This window comes from Myotis nattereri (genome assembly GCF_964212035.1).
Source record: "Myotis nattereri genome assembly, chromosome: 16".
Taxonomy (NCBI): Eukaryota; Metazoa; Chordata; class Mammalia; order Chiroptera; family Vespertilionidae; genus Myotis; species Myotis nattereri.
Genome location: NC_138091.1, coordinates 37,200,460 through 37,222,605, shown reverse-complemented (window position 1 = coordinate 37,222,605; position 22,146 = coordinate 37,200,460). Strand labels below are relative to the sequence as shown.

Sequence of the window (22,146 nt, the reverse complement as noted above, 5' to 3'; positions counted from 1 at the left end):
AATATTACTATGAACTCATGATTTTAAAAATACATGTTTCTAATTAACTCCATTGAAAGGATTTAAGAACAGTGTCACTCCAGTAGCAATGAACACACCTAGCATGCAGGCATTGGTTTCTAAATACCATTCTCAACGAAAAGAAAGCAATTCTGAGGTAGGTAAAGCACAAGGTGAGGCTATCATATTTATTGTACCAGAAAGCAAAGAAGTACTCAAAGACTCAAGTCAAGAGCCAAGGTGGGTGGACTTCCACTCTCCGTTTTTGGTACAATTTCAGCACTGAAAACTTTGATGAGGTAATTAAATAAAACATAGATGGATAAATAGATAGAGAGATGGATGTTAGATAAATAAGAAGGAAGAAGGCCACCTAATTGTAGAAGAGATGATATAATTAGAAAAATTATTTTTCTACCCCATTGTAATTTTCAATTCAAGCAGGGCATATCAACAGATGCTAAAATCACTGGGTGAAATGTTGTTTAGGAATAGGCTACTGTCTCAGAATCATCCCACGGATTATCTACTGATTACAAAATAGGTGTGGGGAATGTACACTAGAGAAATCTGGCAGTCACCACCTCAACCTAGAGATCAAACAGCATTGCGTAGTGCTGATGTGATGTTATAAAGCAGGACACCACACCACCTATAGGATATTCGTGCCAAAAAACTTTTAACCTGAATTTTATTATGAGGAAACAATCAAATTCAGAATATAGGATATTCTATGAGGCTGGGACTCTTCAGTAAAAAAAAAAAAAAAAAAAAAAAAGCATGACAAAGAAAACAGGACAGAGAACTGAAGCGACATAATAACTTCATACAGTGCATGTAACTTGTTTGATCATAAATCAAAACAAAAAGCTAAAAGACATTTTGGGTAATGTATGGTGACAGAAGATGATTTGACTTTGGGTGATGGGCGCAATGCAATACACAGATCTAGAATCATAGAAATTTACACCTGAAACCTATATGATCCTTTTAACCAATGTCACCCCAATAAATTCAATTTTAAAAAGGTATTTTGATGGCATTTGGGTTTGAATATGCTCCTCCATATTAGATAATGTGATGGAACCGTTAAATTTCCTTAGGTAACATAATGCTATTGTGGTTTTACAGGACCGGAAAATGTCTATTTTTATAGAAGATAAATATTAAAGTATTTAGGGATGACATATCATGAAGTCTAGTCGCTTTGAAATTGTTCAGGAAAATAATATAGAGAGAGATAAAGCGAATTGGCAAGGTAAAGGACCATGGATGTTATTTGTGCTATTCTTTCGACTTCTCTATAGATTTGAAATTTTTCCAAATAAGGTTGAAAATTTATAAAAAGGGAGCTATTGATGAACTGTGTCAAGTGAAATAGTGTTGTAAAAAATATTTATATATACATAAACATGTATGTTAGGATAACACTAGCTGCTATAACAAGGGAACCACAAATGTGATGATGCAATCAAGACAGGAGTTTGTTTCTGGCACCTGTGACAGACCAGGTTGGAGGAACCAGAGCAGCAGGCAGCTCTGCCCCACTCGGACTTGCAGGGACTCGGGCTGATGATAGTTTTATTGTCTTCAGCACATGACTAACAAAGCTGTCTTTCTAGCAAAGGCGCAAGGCTAGAGGTTATCTCTGAAGCAGGCTGCCTGCATCACTTCGGCTCACTTGCCGCTGGTTAGACTTTACTCCTGAGGCTACATGAAGTTGCAGGGGAGGCTGAAACTTTCAGTTCAAGGTGGGCAGCCACATCCCAGCTTCAACTCTCATCACTTGGGAAGGGATTTGGGTGGGAAGCTAGTAGTCTCCATCCCAGTCCTTAAAAAGGGGTCTGGAAGAATACAGACCAAGCTATTTGCAGTTTTAATTTCAAGGTTAATGGGGTTTTGAGTGTTTTAAATTACTTTTCTTCCTGCTTGTCTTTTCCCATTATGAGCATACATTTCTTTTGTAATAAGAAAAGAATTGCACTTTACAAAAAATCAGCCATTGAAACTACCGAACGATTATTTCATGGGCAAATTTGTGGGATGCTTTGTTTTTCTCCCTCTGAAAGCAACATACAAGCTCATCTTAAATGCCACCTTAAGCATTTTTCTACCCAGAAACCTTCCATTGGACCCCATTCTCTCTCTCATTGAGTCTCAAGCCTTTGCTTAAATCTCAGAGCCCCCCAGCATTTGACCCCACCTTACGATCCCGCTTTATTTCTCACCTCTCCTCCCATATCTATGCTCTAGACACTTGCCTCACTCTCCGAGAATCATGCCACACCTCAGACACCATCCATACCTTGGCTCATGTGCGGCCTCCAGCCTAAGACAGTTTTTGTTTGTTTGTTTTTTAAATATATTTTTATTGATTTCAGAGAGGAAGGGAGAGGGAGAGAGAGATAGAAACATCAATGATGAGAGAGTCATTGATCGGCTGCCTCCTGCACACCCCCTACTGGGGGTCAAGCCTGCAACCCCAGCACGTGCCCTTCACTGGAATTGAACCTGGGACCCTTCAGTCCGTAGGCCACGCTATATCCACTGAGCCAAACCAGCTATCCCTAGACAGTTTCTATGCATCCTTCAGGTCCCAGAAAACACCACCTCCTTCATGAAGCTTCCCTTGATTTCCATCTTTTTCTCTGAGTTCCTTTGAAATTCAGAATTGGCGCCACACACTTTATCACTTAATCAAATATTTTGCATCTTGTTGGTATAGTATTAATCTTGCCTCTCCCATTGTAAGCGTCTTGTTTTTATATTCCTTCATAGTGCCTAGCACGGGGTTGAAGACGTAGTAGATGCATATACTTCTCAATTAAGTCCCATGTTTTGTGACCTATTATTTTGAGTAGGAGGTATTTTCATGGACGAGATCCTTTTGATGGATCAAGTCTTTCAAATTCCTCTGATGCTCCTCCCAGCTCAAAGGAGAATATGAATTGAGATAAAGGAAGACGGAGAAACACACTGTAGCAAAACCATACCCAACTGAGGGCAGTCTCAATGTGCTTCCAAACACTACACTTCACTGTTGAAATTTTTTAAATCCAACCATTTTCTGGCCATATACCACCTCCTTACCCACTGCCACCACACAGAACTCCATCCCAGAGGACACTGCACACACTTGTCCTCAAGATATGAAAATGTGTGGCCACCACCCATGTCAATCAACAGTGATTTCCACAGCACGCCATGGATCGGCTCTAAGTTTCACCCAGAGGCCGACCCGTAGTGGGATGGATAGTAATCATGAAGCGAGTCTGAAGCCCCACATGCCACGTGAGAGAGCAGACCCCACGGCTTTCCAACCTTAAGAAGGCTTTAGTCACGAGGCCACCATTGCTCTCAGATCAGTGTCTCAGGCTGGCTCAGTGGTCGGCAAACTCATTAGTCAACAGAGCCAAATATCAACAGTACAATGATTGAAATTTCTTTTGAGAGCCACATTTTTTAAACTTAAACTGTATAGGTAGGTACATTGTTATTAACTTAATTAGGGTACTCCTAAGGCTTAGGAAGAGCCACACTCAAGGGGCCAAAGAGCCGCATGTGGCTCTCGAGCCGCAGTTTGCCAACCACTGGGCTGGCTCATTCCACCTTGCTAGCCTGGGAATCGGAGAAGAGGAGGCCGGAAGGAGAGTTCTCTACAGAAGTCAATGGAAACAGATGTCCGTGATATTCACGCACACGGCAGCCCTGCGGACTCCAAAAAGCATCTTGTGGCAAATGGAGAGCCAGGCCTTCCACTGCTGATCCTGGTCTTGCCAACCCCACCTGGCAGCTGGGCGGGTCTTCAGGTGGGAGAGAGAAATGGGGCAAGCAGCAGTTTGACTCAGGTAGGTGGGGCATGAGTAAAAAAAAACCCAAAAACATAACAGTTACTAATCCCTATTTTTAATTGTTGTTCAAGTTTACAATTCTGATAAGCTCAAAATTGTCCTGAACGCGTGAAGGGCTTTGCTGTCCTTAGTGTTGGTTGGGTTTTTGTTGTTGTTGTTGTTTTGGATGAGAGAAAATGTAGCCCACTTTGTGCTGCGACAGCACTCGGGGTAGAACATACTAACCTCCCATTTCTTGAGCACAGAAAGGTAGCCATCCTCTCCAGAATGTGGTTTTTGCGGGGTGCCCTCATTCCCGAAGACAGGTGTGTGTCTGAGGCACAGTTTGAACATGGACTTTGAGGACAGTGCTCTGAAGATGCTCATTTGCATTCACAGTCCCTCGGTCACCCTTTCCATGTTGTTGCTGTTTGCGTGTCGGGGTTCACTGCCTTGATCACTCTCTTTCAGAATCCCACGAGACTGCATTTGTTTCAAAGGTAATAAACACACGGTCTTTCTCTGGCACCTCCCTGACACTACTCCTTGCCTCTTCTCATTTACAGCAAGCCGTGCCCTGAGCTACGCTGTGTCATAAGATCTGCTCGGCTCAGCCATCCATCACGTGATACATGGCAAAGATGGGTTTTGTACACATCAATCTGAATTCAGTAGCACACCCTGGGGTGAGGGGCAGGCATGCCAGTTGAGAAGCAGTTCCCTGGGTGCTGGAAATGAGCCATCAGGCAAGAGTTGGAAAATGACTTCATCTTTCCTGTCCCTGACTGCTCTAGTCCCCTTGCTCTTCTGATCCTCTCCGTTCATGGTCGCGTTTCCATTTCAGACTCAACCCTCTTAGGTCCCAGTTTAAAAATCTAAGTCAACCCCACATCCCCAAGGAACCCTTGCTTCTCCTTCTTCTAGGAGTCTAACTATAACCATTCTAATGTTACCAAGTCTTGACTGCAGTGCCCAAGGCTGCGTACATGCCCTAATGTAAGCCCCGCCCCTGCTTTTCCCAGTGTGAGTCCTGTGACTTCATGAGATAGCCTTGCCCTGGGCCAGGAAATAGCTCTGCTTCAGTGTGATGATGCCATAGCACAGCCGGGGGTCTTTGGAAAATGTTAAAAGAGTCATATTCCAGAAAATACTGATTTTGACAATGACTTCATTTCGTTAACACTGCTTGATTAGGACTTTCTCAACAAATTACCAATAGAAGACTTGAAGTCAACACCTGTATCAAGTAGCTCGGCGTTTTCATTTTATTTTATCTTTTATGTTCTTGGCTTTGATTTCAAAAGAGAGAGCTGCTTCTCTTCCCCCAAATAATAGCAGTGTGCTGTCGCCTCCACCTCCATGTGACATTTTAACGTAGGAACATATGGGGGAAGAAATGAAAATTGTAATTACTGTTCAAAATCACAAGAGGAAAAGACATAGTTTTAAAATCAACTTTAAATCAAAATAATTATTATTGTTTGAGGATCTCTAAATGTTAAATATTTGCCATTAGAGCGTTACTGTCTGAAAAAAAAGAAAGTGTGCCATATTTTCTTAAGATTAGATCAATTCTATCATAAATTGCTTTCAGAAAAAGCCAAGAGTCCATTATAGGAATTGACCCACATCTCTGCTTATATCTCTATGGGATAGGTGAAAATTCTATTGAACTCTTCATTGGGGCTTTTGGTTTTGGTTTCAACAGTGGATCATTAATGTTTAGTCATCAGCTGGTTAATTTTTGAGATGGCTGAACATGAATTAATGGCTAACGGCAAAAGCCAACATGCACATGGCACTTACTGTTTGCCTGGCACTATTCTAAGTGCTATAAACATACCTTAACTCATTTACTCCTCACAGAACCACCAACATGTAGGTACTGTTGTTCACAGAGGGGACAATCTGAGATGCAGAGAGGAACTACCTCAGTGTCAATCAATCACATGAAAGAGCCAGGATGCACTCCCAGGAACCTGGGCTCTGAATCTTAGATACCACACTTTAGTGCCAGAATGAACTACTAACAAATTCACATACACACACACATACATACACACACCCCCGAGGGTCCTTCTCCCAAAAAATATGATAGCTTTTCATGAGAAAGGATACATGAAAATGGCTGAGTATATGAGAAGACATTAATAAAGACACAAGAAGGTCAAGCGATTTGCTTGAGATTACTCAATGAAGCAGGCAGGAAAAGATCCAATAGCACGTTCCTAAGTATATTCTTGCCATTCTGGATTTAGTCTCCAGCTGACAAAACACCCACCTCCAGCTGCAATTTCTGGACTCTGAATGACTACCAACTGGAAGTAAGGTTGATGGAACCAGGAACCAGAGATGGATGTACTCGGAACACAGGGGCACAATTCCACATGCAACAAGCATGGCGTAATTGGCCAAGCTTTCTGTCACCTGTTCTATTAAAGGCTTAAGGTATAATGAGTGAATGGGCAAAGGGAAGATAAACATGGCTTAACACTCCACCCAATGAAGTCTCTTCAGACGCTCCTCCCAGCTCACCATGGCCTGGGGCAGCAGAGAATTCTCCAGCCACTAGTGTGAGTTGCTGGTGTGCGGCAGTTTGTGGGAGGAATTCTGTTCCACGCTCACGGATGTTCCTCTTGCCCATGACAATCTCAGGCATCAATAATTAAAATGTGCCCACATTTCCTTTTCTGAGAACGGAGAGCCTATTTCATGTTCAGAAATGACCTAATGTTTCATCTTTGACATTTCAGAATAATTTTCAAGGATTTCTATTTAATTCCAGAATCGAAAAGGAAAGAGGAGAACAACCAATTCATTATGCCCTTGCCTTTTCCTGTCCCTTTATCTGAGGGTGGTCTGTTTGCCGAACATGTAGGGAGAAACAATAATTTGTTGGAAGGCTGTACCCGGACTCTGAATTACAAAGCATGATTTACAGTCTTGGAGGGTGACGATGGGTCCACCTGTAGATTTGATCTTCTTTACAGAAGATGGACGAGAGGGGGGATTTTTTTAGAGTTTAGTTTGTCTTCTGTTGCACCCAATCACTCAAAGCTAGTCAGAGTATTTTCCTGAGTCAGGAGCCTTGAAATGAAAATGCCATAACTGTCGGTGAGACCGATGAGCAAGATCAATATAAATTGCCACAGCTGGGGAGGTGAGGGGGACATTCATTTAGCATTCTGTGTCTGCAAAAGACTGCATTTTTCCAATACTAGACTAATGCACAATGTGGGAGAATTTAGCGATAGGTGTTGGAATTCCTGGGGTTGGGGGTGGGAAGCCTTGTGGTTTTGTTTGTTGCTGAGTGTATGGCCTAGCAAATCATACTAACACCAGCACCTAAACCATAAGGCAGGACTTAAATCACCCTTCTAGACCAGGTTTCTCACAAGCCATTTATATTGTTTTCATCATTACTTTGGTGGTTGGGAGTGTGGTGAAGTACACAAGCTATCGAATGGCTGGGTAACTTTTACTGCGTCTGTAAGGCTGTGTTAAGATATTCTGACATTGCAGGAATCATGATTTGTCCGCGCATAGATTTATACTGACTTTATAGCAGACTGACAAGTAGGGGACTTTTGAAAAGATCAGTCTGTCTTATGTTGCACCCAGTAATTCAGAATATTAAAGTGAGGTCTGACTTATTCGATCCCAGCACACTATCTAAACTTCCTTTCCATTGTCAAGTGTATGATTAACACAAGGAATGTTTTTTTTCCTCACCCACCGCCAAAGTAGTTCAAACAACAAATAGCAAGAAGTTTATGTGGCTTTGAACATGAACTAATTACTTAAGGACCAGAAATGCAGTCTTTTCATAATGTTCTACAAGACAGACCAATAAATGTGCATTCTTCTTATAATGTTCTACAAATAAGACTCAGCACTTTGCTGTTATTTCTACATTGATAAGCCCAGTCCATCAAAATCTCACTGGTGAATGGGCGTATTGAGCATCATGGTGGGTTGCTCCAGAGTTATTGACGGAGGGGGTCAGTGCATTTGGCTTTTTTCCCTCTGCTTAGCAAGAATCACCTACTAGGCTACTGATACTCAAACTCCTTTCATTTTCCATAGAGTGATAGTGAGGAGGATCTTCTAGCCCAACCAGGATTATCTATCAAGAATTCTGCGATGAACTTTGATTCCAGACTTCCAGCAATTGGCCAAACATCCGTCAAGCAGAAACATAAAAGTACCATGACTGCAAGGCAACCAGAGAAAGTGGGCTCCAGCAAACCCTCTCCAGGTGAGTAGCTGGTTTATTCAGATTCACAAATTCTAGAATCCCAGTGTGACAGGCAATGACAACTATCAAATTGGTGATGTTGATTACAGCCAAGTGGTTTCCAAGTGGCCAATACAGGTTTTTGAGGGTCCGATAATCTTATGCAAATGGTCAAATTCATTTTGGGGGGAATATCAGGTCAAGGAGGCATGGGTTCTGCGGAGTAACTGTTGCCACGCCCTGCATTTTCTGCCCAGTTGTTGGCTTTGTGTGGCACTCGCTGGAATTGCTGCCTTCTCATCTTCTTCACCCTTGGGGGATGGGGTGGGGTCAGGAAATAAAGGCATTTGGCCCCAGGTATCAAGTTTTATGACTCAAGCAAGAGCATGAAGAGAAGCTTTCACAAGCATCTGAATGGCATAATTTATAGCCAAGAAAGAGTAATTAAGGCCTCCACGTCTGAGGTTGTCCTCTCTGGGAGAGAAGGGGCTTGATAAATCCTCCCTTTTGTGCAATTTGGTAAATAATTCACTCTTTAGCTGCCTTTGAAGCAAAGACCAGTCCTCTGCTTGAGCAGGAGTGATTTAACAGTATCCAGAAAGGGGATAAATTCAACTGCACGTTTAGAGTCCCCCAGGCTCATCCCCATCAGAGCCAACATCTGTAGGACAAACTCGATTCCTCTGGGAACTGACGTGAACGTTGGGGTAACAGGGGAGAAAGTCTGCCGTCTGCTCGCAGTGCAATGGAAATGATCCAAATTAACTGCCGAAGGATTCACAAATAGTGTGTGATTCACTTACATCCAAGCCACGACTCCTTTCTAATCCTAAATAGCTCTTGTCATACAATCATCCACCCAGTTAAGTCTTAATGTATTGCTAAAGAAATGGCAGCTCTCAGATTAACCACCCACATTTTATTGCTTTTAATGAAGAAAAAAGCAAATGAACTTCTGAAATGATGTCCTTTCAGGCAAAGCCCCAACTCTTTTTTTCTTACTTAATCAGGGGGACACATCACCATAGTTGATATCTCACTCGGAAGATTTTTAGTAGGAATTGGTGTCTTGACTCTGCTGTTTAAGAATGAAATAAGGCAGATAGGATCATTTCCCAAATGTTTCAAAATACATGTTGTAACTTATTGAATTGAGGGTGTTTTTAATAGAAAAAAATGAATTTAAGTTTAAATAATGCAACTCCATACACTTGATATAATTTTTAGCTTTCTTGCTAAAGCCGGGTAGCTGCTGCATGGGGTGCTTTGTCATCTGTTGAAAACTATTATTAAAATGAACAGTGTAGGCTCACTCAATGATTTTAGCGTGTCTGATTAATACAGATGTAAATGCTCCATATGGAACTTACAACACTGACAAAAAGGATGAGTTAACTCACTTTACATTCTATAAAACATTACATTTGAAGAATTACTAGAGTGCAAAGCACCAAGGTTTAGGCAAGAGAGCCAAGTTGGCAGAAAAATGTCAATTTCATCAAATGAGGGATGTTACTTGTAATAAAAATCCTTTAAAAATTACCACCTTGCCCGGCCAGCGTGGCTCAGTGGTTGAGTGTTGACCTATGAATCAGGAGGTCATGGTTCGATTCCCAGTCAGGACACATGCACGGGTTGTGGGCTTGGTCCCCAGTGTGGGGCGTGCAGAAGGCAGCCAATCAATGATTCTTTCTCATCACTGATGTTTCTATCTTTCCCTCTCCCTTCCTCTCTGAAATCAATACAAATATATTTTTAAAAAACTAAAATAAAAACTACCACCTTTATCATCATATTATGGCCCAGATCATGTCCCAGACCCATGCAGCCATGAGCTGGACCATGGCCTGGCTGCCCAGTGAGTATAGCAGCCTTGGTGACATGTCAGTTGCTATAGAAACCAAACTCATTGTGCAACAAACTGGGCTGGTCATGAAGTTGGCTTAAAGCAAAGCCTTGGTGTGTTAAGATCTGTTCTATTTTCAAGTGTAGACTCACCCCTTAAGGAGCCCCTCAGAGTTCCTTAATTAGCAGAGCAAAATGGGAGCCCAGAGACATGGCGGGAATTTAAGCTGAGTCTCTTCAGGGACAGGCGAACTGAATGATGGGGACAACTCAGAAAATTCAGACAAATGCCCTCCCTATTACAGAAAAAAAAGGACTTGGGCCCTGAATTATCTGGGCACATTGATCTAATTCACCAGGTATATTTATCATTTCCTGCTTTTCTTCACCTCTGTAGAGAAATTATTTTCCTAAAGCATTTTGGGGTAAATCCAAAGTTGGCAGAGAGTCACCGAAAGTTCTTCCCATGTCAGACCTCGAATTCTTTGCAAAACTGAAGCATCAAACACAGTTAAATCCCTTTGCAACATCTGCCTCATAGGTTAGCCTTTCAGACGGTGTTAGGCCAGACCGCTACCAAATAAAATAATGCAGCTGGGACAACAAGTGTTGGCGCGGATGTGGAGAAAAGAGGACCTTTGTGCCCGGCTGGTGGGGATGCAGCATGTAGCCACTGTGGAAAACACTACACAGTCACCTCAAAAAAAATAAGAATGGAACTGCTTTATGACCTAGCAATTCATCTTCCGGAAATTTATCCAAAGAAACCTGAAACACAAATTCGAAAGAATATATACACCCCTATGATCATTGCAGTGTTATTTACAACAGCCAAGATTTGGAAGCAGCCCAAGTGCCCATCAGTAGATGAATGGATAAAAAAGCTGTGGTACATTTACACCATGGCATACTACTCTGCTGTAAAAAGGAAGAAAATTTTACCCTTTGCAACAGCATGAGTGGACCTGGAGAGCATTATGCTAAGTGAAATAAACCAGGCAGGGAAAGACAAGCATCATATGATTTCACTCATATGTGGAATTTAATGAACAAACTGAACTACCACACAAAATAGAGACAGACTCATAGATAGAAAACAGGCAGACAGATCTGGTGTATGTGTTGAGGAGGGGGATATTGGGGGTGCTGGTGGAGGGGTTGAGCAAAAAGGAAAAAAAGAGAAAACTCATGGACATGGGCAACAGTGTGGTGATTGCGGGGGTAGGAGGTGTAAGAGAGCATAAAGGGGATAAATGGTGATGGAAAAAATTAAAGTAAATTACATTTTAAAAAATAATGTAGCCGGGGAATGTGACTTCCATGCAAATCTATGCAATGATGAGCCACGTCATAAAAAAGTTTTTCCTTCTATGTGAACTGCTGTCTAGGACCCCTAAAATGGCTCTTTACCATAGAGGAACAATCCGTGCTCTCTACAAATAGATTTATAACTGAGAAGGCGTCAGATGTTCATCGTTCTTCCCACTATTAGAAAGAACTCACACATTTTAAATTAAGTCCATATATTCCCTGGAACTGTTTCTAAATGAGTTGGCTTGTGCTTCTCCTTACTATCTTTCTCCACCGGGGTGTGCAGGTTATGGGTGGGCTCGTGCTTTGGAGTCAAAATGCTTGGATTAGCATCTGGGCCCCATTGCTTACTTGCTCTGTACCTTTGAGATAGTAACTCCTTGTGCCTCAGTTTCCTCATCTGTAAAATGGGGGCGGGGGTCAAAGGTGAGATCTGCTTTGAGGAGTAAATGATAAAACTGTGCTCGCCTGTAGAATACTGCCTGACACCATAGGCCCTTGATGTATTATTCTATAGCATCGTGAATCCAGCACGTAAGAGCTGCGTTTAATAAGGAGAAGGAACTAGAAAATGCTTTTGTCTTTATCTTAATGTTGTCACCCCTTCCCTCCAACCTTTTTTCATTCCTTTGCCAAAGATCAGTTATATTTTTAAAATGCTAACATAAGTACAGGTCCAGACACTTTTACTACACCCTGAATTTCCAAAGCAAAACACCAAATGGAGAGAGATGAATGATCAGAAAGCATTTACCAAGCCAGAGATAGGCTTCAGCTCCCCAAAGACATGGAAAAGCCAGGCAGGCTCAAGGCCCAGCTGGGTCCGATGTGCAGCTGATTCAGAAATCCGATCTCATGATCAAGGTGGACACTGATACAGGGTGAGAAAGAAGCCTGACAGCATCACATCTTCCTCTTTCGGAATTCTGAATGGGTCTGTGGGAAACAGAATGGTCAGCAGGCCTGGCGAGGACAGGGGGGACAGGGAAGGGCAGGGAGCTACGGCGGCCTCTGGCTCCCGGACTCCTTCCTCCTCCCCAGACCCCTCCAAGCCCAGCCCAAGTTGGAAAGGAGCCACCTCTCCTACCCAGGACACACAGAGGCATCCAAAGGCCACTGTGCTGCGGGGCTCTGGCTCCTGGAGTCCTACAGCGCTCTCTACCCCAGTGCCAGGCACATGGGAAGTGAGGGTGCCCTCTCCTGCCCTGTCCTCTCACCTAGAGCTTGGGCATCGTCCCCTGGTTATGTGCCAGGAAAGCGGATCTGGATGGAGTCCTGGAGCCTGCTTCCAAAATCTTGCCCTTTAAAACAAAGCCAAGCATTCTGAAATTATCCTCACTTATTATTGAGTTCAATGTTAGTCATTACCAGACTCAGATTTGTAGGAGTGGCACAGCCTATTCAGCCTAATAGTGGCTTATCATGAAGATGTGTTCTGGTAAAACTAAGAAAAACCAGGGAATTCAGTCTATGAAGATAAACATCTAAAATTACCGTGGTCTCTTTTGAATTGGGGAATATCTATTTGAAGAGGAGCTTGGGAGAGAAATTTGAGGCAAATTCCAAGTCTACCTTGCAAATAAATCCTGAAGATTTTCTCTGAAAGGTCAAGGCTAATGGGTTTCCAGGCGAGTCTGCGGGTGTCCGACAACTTTCTTTTTTTTAAAAAAAAAATATGTATATATGTATATATTTATATTGATTTTCAGAGAAGAAGGGAGAGGGAGAGGGATAGAAACATCAATGATGAGAGAGAATGATCTGCTGCCTCCTGCACGCCCCCCACTGGGGATTGAGCCTGAAACCCAGGCATGTGCCCTGACCGGAATCGGACCATGGCCTCTTGGTTCATAGGTCGACGCTCAACCACTGAGCCATGATGGCTGGGCTGTCCAACAACTTTCCAAGTTACCTGCTCAAGTTAGAAAACAACCAGCAGAAGTGAATGCTGCCATTTTTACACAGATCATCATCATTCTCAGCCCTTTTATGGTGATGCTTCCAAGACAGAGGGGCTCAGGGGTGTCACAGAGCAGAATTTGAAGTCCTGGCTCAGAATCCTAATCCACCACTTTATAGCCTGTAAATGTGAACTGGCAACTTCTCCAAACTCAGTTTCCTCATCAGCAAAACGGAGTTTATTACCAGCCTCACCAGGTAGACAGGAGGACTAAAATCCTGGGTATAGACTAGGGTCCTCAAACTTTTTAAACGGGGGGCCAGTTCACTGTCCCTCAGACCGTTGGAGGGCCGGACTATAGTTTAAAAAAAAAAAAAACTATGAACAAATTCCTATGCATACTGCACATATCTTATTTTGAAGTAAAAAAACAAAACGGGAACAAATACAATCTTTGTAGTTGCATGTGGCCCGCGGGCCGCAGTTTGAGGACCCCTGGACTAGGCCTTGGCGAAAGGTGAATTCCCAACGGCCCCTCTGCTTAAGAAGCCTGCCCAACACCATACGCTCCTCTCGGGTTAGCCTCTCCATAAGAGAAATTGTAGTTTGAGATGTAAGGGAGACTATAACTTGATTACAAAACCTTTTCATTATTTGATTATCAGTGAAGACATCCATTTATCCAGTCCCTATGAGATGCTAGCAAATACATTCAACTGCCCCCCACGGTCCCCGGGTATATGATGCCAGGGTGCACTGGTTTTCTCGCCCATCGCTCATCCATTCACTTCATTCATTCATTCACTGCATGCTTACCTGCCAGCCACTGCGTGGGTGCTGGAGATACAGAAATAAAACACACAGGGCCTGCCCTCCAGGGCTCACAGCCTCGCGGGCGGGAAGGACACCCACCTGCCCTGACCAGTCAGTTCTAAGAGCGTTGAGTGGGCTGAGAACCCTGAAGGATGGGCAGGGGGGAGGGGGTTAGCCAGGGGAGCAAGGCAAGAAAGATGTGCCAGCAGGATATACTGAGTGTGCGAAGGCACGGAAGGGAGAGAGCAAAGAAGAGGGGAAGAGAGAGGCGGACAGACAGGCATCAAGGAACTACCAATCAGCTGGGGCCGCGTGTCTCCCAGTGTCCCCAGACTAGGAGGCATCACCCCAGAGCCTGTCAGAAATACCGACCCTCGTGTCCCAACCCAGACTTACTGAGTCAGACCTGCCTTTAACAAGCCCTCTGCACATTGGAGCTTGGGAGGCTCTGGTGTAGGGTCAGGCTCCCGATTAGGATGTGTAGGGTATAAAGCTGGCACCCTACAGGAAGGCAAGGACCAGGTGCCCAAGGGCCTTGAATGTCATGCTGAAGGCGACAGAGCATCAGTCACGGACAGAGGCCAGGCAGGAAGTGATGCAAGCAGACTGGCATTTTTTAAAGCTGAGTCTGGCTGTAGCACGGAAAGGGGACGGGCTGGGAAGGTGAGGACAGCCGCACACAGGCCGAGACCAGAGAAGCAGTAGCTGCAGTGGACCCGGAGAGAAAGGAGAAGGGCTTGGCCAGAAGCAGACGCAGAGGGGATAGGGAGGAGGGCCCGGGCTTGAGGGAAGTTGAAGGAAGTAAACCTGATGGAACTTGGTGTGGACATGAGGACAAAGAAAGAATCAAAGAAAACTTGGAGTCCAGGCCCAGAAAACTAGGCCAGCGGTGGTTGCCTTCGCCAAGGCTGAGAAAGTAAGAAGAGGGCGGGCCCCCTTCTGTGGGTGCTGCCTTGGGGGGCCAGGCAGGAGGGCCAGGAGGAAATGCCAGGAAGCCCCCAGGTACCCAGGTCTGCGGCTCAGCACAGATCCCGGCTGCCAGGAGGAGTCCAAGGGCCTACAGTGAGCAAGAGGCGGCTGAAACCACAAGTGTCCCCCCGTGAGAGTGGATGGAGTGAGAAGAGAGAAGATGAAGGAACCTTGGGGGCTACGAACAGTTAGGGGGAAAATGCGTGAAGACAACTCCGGAGAAATGATCTGAGAAGTAGGAACCACTCACTGCAGGAGCCAAGAGAGGCGTTTGGAAGGAGGGTGTGGATCACAGCGCCAGGTGCTGCAGAGGATTCAAGTAACTCGGGACGAGACCCCTGCCTTCCAGGGTCAGGCCCACCTCTGAGATATTGCGGGTTCAGGTCCAGACCCCAGAATGAAGCGACTGTCACAATGCAGCGAGTCGTGCTGTTTTTGCTGGTGGAGGGTCTTGCCTTTCATTTGTAAAAAAAAAAAAAACACCACCTGTGAAGCACAATAGAGCAAAGCCCAGGAAAACAAGACATGCCTTTTGATGGTTTTCAACTGGGGTGGTTACAATGATGGCATTTTAGAACTGGAACTGATTTTAGCTGTAGCATCTCCTAAACTTCTCTGATGTTCAGAATCACCAGGGAGGTACCTAATTAAGATACTCGCTCCCGGTCCCCATCCCTGACCCAGAGCGTCAGAACCTCCTGAAAGGGGGCCTGCAAAACTGGGCTTTTAACAAGCGCTACAGCTGATTCTCCTCAGAGAGGTCTGGGCACCTATCCCAGAGCCTGGCTTCTCAAGCTTTAAAGTTCACAAGAAACACCCGCAACCTTGACAAACTGCAGGTTCTGAGTCAGTAGGTTTGGATGGGCTCAGAAGCTCCCAGATGATGTCCAAGGGCCACCCTTGGAGGAGCAAGGCTAGAGAGCACACCCGTCTCATTTTGCAGATGAGGAAACAGGTTTCAGGCAGGTAAGCAGTTGAGCCAAGGTGACCCAGCTGGTGAGTGGCGGAGCTGAGAGATTTGTCATGCCTGAGGGGGTCTCTCTGAGCGTGACTGCTCCTCCAGGTGCCCCCATTCTGCCTTCAGCAAGGTTGGCAGGTTGGGTGTGAAGTTAGCGAACAAATCATTAACTTCACTTGGACTCCTCCCTCGCCCACCTGCTTTCCCCCCTCGGCCCCTCTCCCTTCCCTTGACCCCACCAGGGTCTCTGGGCTTCTCTCTCTCTCTCTCTCCCCAAGCGTCCCCTCTGCCGCAGAAAGGCCAGGTGAAGGCATGGCCACCACCTCCAACCGGGGGCAGCTGGAGGGCTGAGGAGGAGAGCCTTACCTAAGTGAGACCCTGCCGGCCACCATATGCTGCTGCCGGAACAGCTCATTACCCGGCCTGTGGGAGCTGCAAGGGACCGAGAGCTTCCACACGGGAACTTAGTGGGGGAAGAACTTTCCAGCATCTGTCAGGGATGCCAGAGACTGTTGGCTGGGACAAGGTGTGATGGTCGATGACAAGTTTCTGGTAGACTCTTCAGTGACCTTGCCGTCCCAGCTAGGTGCCTCCTGCCCCACGACCCCTGGAGAGGTCCCCCTCCCCCAAAAACAATTTTTGAGTTTTGATTCATTTCCAGACCTTTTTAATGTCCTTTCCCGCTATGAGTGCTGCTTCCTGACTGCTCTTTTTCTTTTGTGCAGGTGACAGCAGAGAGCACCCCCTGTTCTGTGTTGAATATTCCCCTTACTGCTCCCTCTTTGCTTTCTCCCCTGTCCTGCGGCCCAATACCAATTACTGCTGCCTCCTCCTGCCACTCGTGCCACCTGCCTCCCCGGTGGCCCAGGGCCCTTCCCCCCACCTCCCTCCAGTATCCTTCCCCTCCTCTGTGAGCGCCCTGGCCTCCCCGAGCCCTGTGCCCCCGTCGCCAGCGACCCTGTGCTATTTCCCAATCTCCTCCCCCGCCCCATTGGAGACCCCTGTGCTGTGCCTGCCGGGCCCCAGGAGGCCCAGTAAAATTTACCTCCTGTGGTAAGTGGCCCTGGGCAAGGCACACAGCCCAGTGGAGTCGGGGAGAGGGGGACATCAGCTCCCAGAAGGCAGGTGGACGGGAGGGGGCCCAGAGGGCCATGCCAAGACCAACCAAACCCAGGAGGTTGTGTGCAGGGGAGGAGCAGGAAGAGGAGACAGCGGCTGCCACTTCAACCCTCCTCTAGCGCTAAGGAGTGAACCACCAATAAAATCCCATCACCTCTCAAGGCTCATTTGATTTCTTCACTCCTGTGTCTGGCACCTTCCAGAATGTTGCCACCAGAAAGCCGACGGGCTCTCGCGGCTGATCAGCCCCCGGGGCTGTGTGCATGTGCGCACGCCAGGCGGCCCTGGGAGAGGCACCCGGGCCAGGGCCTTGGGAAAACACACGCTGGAACTGAAAATCCCTTCGCACCACACTGAGGAGGGACCAATTAAAGGGCTCAGTCGCTGTTTACATTCCCTTTTCTGCCTACTTATTAGGCACTGCATTTCCCCAAATCAAAAATCTCATCTCCTGGGTTCCAAAATAAAACATATTTATGGTCCATAATTAGGCTTTAATGAAGATCTCCTCTGGGTACATGAGACAACACACATTTCCAGCCACTCAGATAGATTCGGCCTGTTATTTGTGACTGTACAGACAGTGGCCTATTACACTAGGCAACACCAGCCCTGGTAATGAGCTGTAATTCTTCCCACCAACTAAAGGAAGCAATAAGATGGTTTTAAAAGGCATCTTTTGGACAGAATCTTGGCACCTCCTTGGCACCTCCTAGGCACCGGGCATCTGAGTCAAGGTAGAAAGGGCGAGGGGTCAAGGTTCAGGAATTGTATTGTTTGGTTTCTCATTCTTTTCAACTTTGTCTACCAAGAACTTTATTAGGGCCCAGCCAGTGTGGCTCATGTGACCCATGAACCAGGAGGTCACAGACCGATTCCGGTCAAGGGCACATGCCCGGGTTGCCGGCTCGATCCCCAGGAGGGGGCGTGCAGGAGGCAGCGGATCAGTAATTTCTCTCTCATCATTGATGTTTCTATCCTCCTCCCCTTCCTCTCTCTGAAATCAATAAAAACATATTTTTTAAAAGTGTTTTTAAAAAGAACTGTACTATGGCAAGTGATGTGAGGCACTGAGCAATTTTTAGGTGCAATGGGTCTGACTCCCAGGCATCAGGAACTTGTATAAATAGGAGATTTCTACCTTTGTTTCCTTTCCTGGTCCAATGAAGAACTATTCAGTCAACAACTACATTGTCAAGAGACCTGAGGCCAGACACCTTTATCTCAACTGCTGCTGGGTTTCTTTGCTACTGGAGGCGTCACCTTGCTCAGATCCCAGCACAAAGTATGGGTTTTACATTGTCCAAAGCAAACCACCGTCTTCCTAGTGTTCACTGACCAACTTCAGGAGGTCGAGTTGCCTGGTGACGGAGCTCCTGAACCCAATCCCCTCCCTTCTCTGTAAGGCCAAGGGCCTACCACCTGCAGAGGGAGTTGTATTTTATCTTCCTGTGTAAATGTTACTTGGTCTTCCTCAGGTGAATATGTGTATCGTGCCACGTTGAGCAACATCCCTAGAAAGGCCCCAGAGGGCTGACATTTGGTTCACTTTGGGGAGTAGGTGGTGTGATAAGAACTGGAGTCCAGGTACATAAAAACCTATGCAATCTGGGTCACCTCATTTACGACTGCAGTTGCATCCGGAGAAGGAATATTTCACAAGAGTTTGCTTTCCATAGAACCTAAACGGCTCCACAGGGAAGAAGTCAGCAGTGCAGCCAAATTAGATTATAATCTTTAAGGTCATGACCAAAATGTCTTCCTCATCTTTGTGAACCCTCAAATTATTGCATAGCAAAGACACACAGGTATTTGTTGAACAAATTATAATAAAAAAAAAAAAAGAGTTGCTATTTGCCTTTTGGATTTTGTAAAAGGATTGAGGGAGAGTCAGGAATGAAGGTTACTGAATAAGTTATTCTCAGCCTATGGAGCCTGCATGACAATAAGTTTCTGGTCCAATTCAGTTCTCTCCTGGGAGTGACTTCAGATTTCCAATTATTATCACTATTTATAGAAGCAGCAGCAGCTACCATTTTTAGCAGCTCATATGCACCAGACACCGAGTTGGACCATTTACATACATTATTGCTAACTCAACAAGATAGGCATATTCCCATTATACAGCTGCAGATACTGAGGCTGAAATCACGGACCTCAGGCAGGATCCTGCCTGAACTACCCGTGGTGATTTCTTCGCTGCCAGACCTGGTAAAACAGTCTCTGGACGTTCAGCTTTATTACTTTAGTTTGCTGAAAATTTGATTAGAGGAGACGTGGTAATGGAAATCATTTAAAAGAACGGAGGCTTTGAAGAAGGCACTTTTTTTGAATAAGAAAATAAAATGACCTATTACCTTAAGTCATCTTGGGTGTTTTGCACAAGAAAAAAAAAAAATGGTTCTACTTTTGGAAATCACCATAGTTTCAGCTGGATGCATCTTCTCCAGCCATGCAAATCATACCAGGCGAGTTTTATTTGTCCTGCAAGGTGGAAGGTTGGGTGGCAACACACCAGCCCGCTAAAGACAGGGGCTCCGTCCTTGATGACCTAACAGTCCAGCTGGAAGGAGAAGGCACACGCATCAGGCAATTTTAGAATATTTATATGCTAAGGGCCATAGAAGCCTGTAAGTTCTCGGCAAAGCAGTCTGAGCAGACTCGGTGGACGTAAAATTGGAAACAGACCTTGAAGGACCAGTGCTGGCTGGCAGGCCCTCTGAGAGAGAGGATCATTCCCTCTGAGAGTGTGAGGGGATGTGGATGGGGTGGGGCGGAGGAGTGCGGGGGGAGGGGGGGATGGGGGGGGGTGAGGCTGGGGAATTGCGATGTACTGCTGCCTGGGCTGAGAAGGAAATCTGAATATTCTGCTGGGATTCCTGCTGGAAATCAAAGTAGATGCTTGTGCCCAGGACCTTTGGGCCATGTCCCAGATACGCACTGGAGTTGGCCTGAGCCACAGCCTGCCCCTTCCCTGGTCCTCCCTCTGTTTCTTCCTCAGTAAATAAGAATCCCACTGCTTCCTCGAACCCTGTCCATCCGTGAGAGGTAGGAGCAGTTGTTGACTTCTGAGAGCTGGGGAGGGAGGCACCCTCGAAGAGAAGCCTCCGGACTGGAGGAAAGCAACTCGAGGTGCAGAGAAAGTGCCCCCCCCCCATTTTCTGTGCTGGGTCCCTTCCTGGAAAGCCCTTGATCCCTCTCTGTCACCCTCCTCCTCTCACTCTCCTCTTGGTCAGTGACATTGTGTCAGGTCACCACTCTCTACTCTCCAAAGAATATATTCTCATTTTCTGGAGAATTCTCTCCTTTCTGGTCATGCCCTCGGCCTCTCTGAGCTCCGCCAACTTGCTCTAAGCTTCCCTCTGCTAGTAGCTTCCCTGTGGAACATAGTCCTCTCTGTGTTGGGGCGCAGAACCCACTGCCTTCCCCTCCTGGGGCCCGTCAGGAGGAGTAGGTAGTCTCCAACCATTGTGTTAAACTAGGCTTCGTGGGCTGCCAAGGAGAACTTCATTCCTTTCCTGACTCTGAATGAAAAGTATTCACGCAACCACAACTTACACTGGAACATAAATCCAGTTGTCCTCACGTGCCAAAAAAAGGCTGCTCTCTCGCACACACTGGGGACCCTTCCCAGCTTCACCCCTGTTGCCTACTGGCTACGGATATTTATGAAATTTCTGAACTGTCCAAAAGGGGATGAGCCAGGAAAATTCTCTTGGAAGGAAATAGTCCAGATACTCACGATTTTAACTACTTGTGAACTCAAGAACTTGTAGATATGCATGGAAAATACCGAGACTCCCAAACTCACATGCACTAACGCTTAATAGTGATGAAGAAGGAACATGAGATTATTTATACCAATTAGCAACCTAGTTCAAGATGTGAATTTAAAAATGTATATTTGTGCCCAGTTGGCGTGGCTCAGCCGTTGAGCGTTGACCTATGAACCAGGAGGTCACAGTTCAATTCCTGGTCAGGGCACATGCCTCGGTTGCGAGCTCGATCTCCAGTGTGGGACATGCAGGAGGCAGCCAATCAATGATTCTCATCATTGATGTTTCTAGTTCTTGCTCCCTCTCCCTCTCCCTTTCTCTCTAAAATCAATAAAATAAATATGTATATTTTTAAGTATATTCATTGGGCAATTCAGTCCATGTAAATACTCCAGCTATTGTCTTCCTGTGAGTGTATCATCCCAGCACAGTGGTGGGGACCACAAAGGCAAGAAAAAGGGTATATGGTCCCCAGATGCTCCGGGTCCTTCTGGAAGGCCAGGTTAGCTGCCAATAAACAATCTGGGGGTATGGACATGCAGGTACCAAAAGGCTGGGATTCAGACTTGGATGGCACAGAAGGAGCAGGGCCTTTCTTTGTCCCGACTGTGCAAGGCTCTTGACGGTGTTAGCAAGAGGCCCATCCCAACATCACTGAACTGGAAGCTAGAAACTTCTTAGCAAGAGAAAAGACATTGCAGGTGTCACCGGTCCGCACTCATGGTGAAAACAGCCAGCGAAGTAGGTATTATTATTTCCATGGAACAGGTGGGGAAACTAGGGCTTTGAGAAGTGATTGGCCCAAGCCCATGTGGCTACAAGCCTGTGTGACCAGGCTTCTCCTCTCATCTCCTGGCTCCGTTCTCTTAACTGCCTTCCCTATTGCAGGACCTGTGAGCATTCTTTCTTTTCTTCATGAGGATTTTTTTTCCCGTTCATTTTTAGACAGAGTGGAAGGAAGGAGGAGAGACAGTGAGAGACAACATCGATTGGTTGCCTCCCACGCGGGGATTGAGCCTGCCACCGAGGTACGTGCCCTTGATCGGAATGGAACCCGAGACCCTTCGGTCCGCGGGCCAATGCTCTATCCAGGGAGCCAAACCGGCTAGGGCCCTATGAGCATTCTTTATACAGAACATATTTTCCTGTAAAATATTCATTATGGAAAATTCATTTGCACCTTTCAGCAGCCCCGCCACCACAGATTGTATCACGGAAGAGGAGGCCAAACCTGGGGAGAATGACGGTCAGCCCAGACATGCACAGCCCAAGAGGGGCTGGCGACAGAAGCAGACAGAAATCACAGCTGCCAGGGAAGGCGCCGGCTCTCTGGGGAGCAGGTAAGGACCCGTGGCTCACGCGTCTTCATCTTCAGAGAGAAGTGACTT

At 46.0% G+C, this 22,146-nt stretch overlaps 1 protein-coding gene across 1 annotated transcript in view; it reads left to right on the top strand.

Moving 5' to 3' along the window:
* Positions 1 to 22,146, top strand: part of MARCHF10 (membrane associated ring-CH-type finger 10) — a 79,133-nt gene that overhangs the window by 23,472 nt on the left and 33,515 nt on the right. Inside the window, exons 4-5 of the mRNA XM_081110816.1 lie at positions 7,917 to 8,088; positions 21,946 to 22,098. Coding sequence (XP_080966942.1) covers positions 7,917 to 8,088; positions 21,946 to 22,098 — 325 coding nt within the window. The remainder of the gene's footprint in view (positions 1 to 7,916; positions 8,089 to 21,945; positions 22,099 to 22,146) is intronic.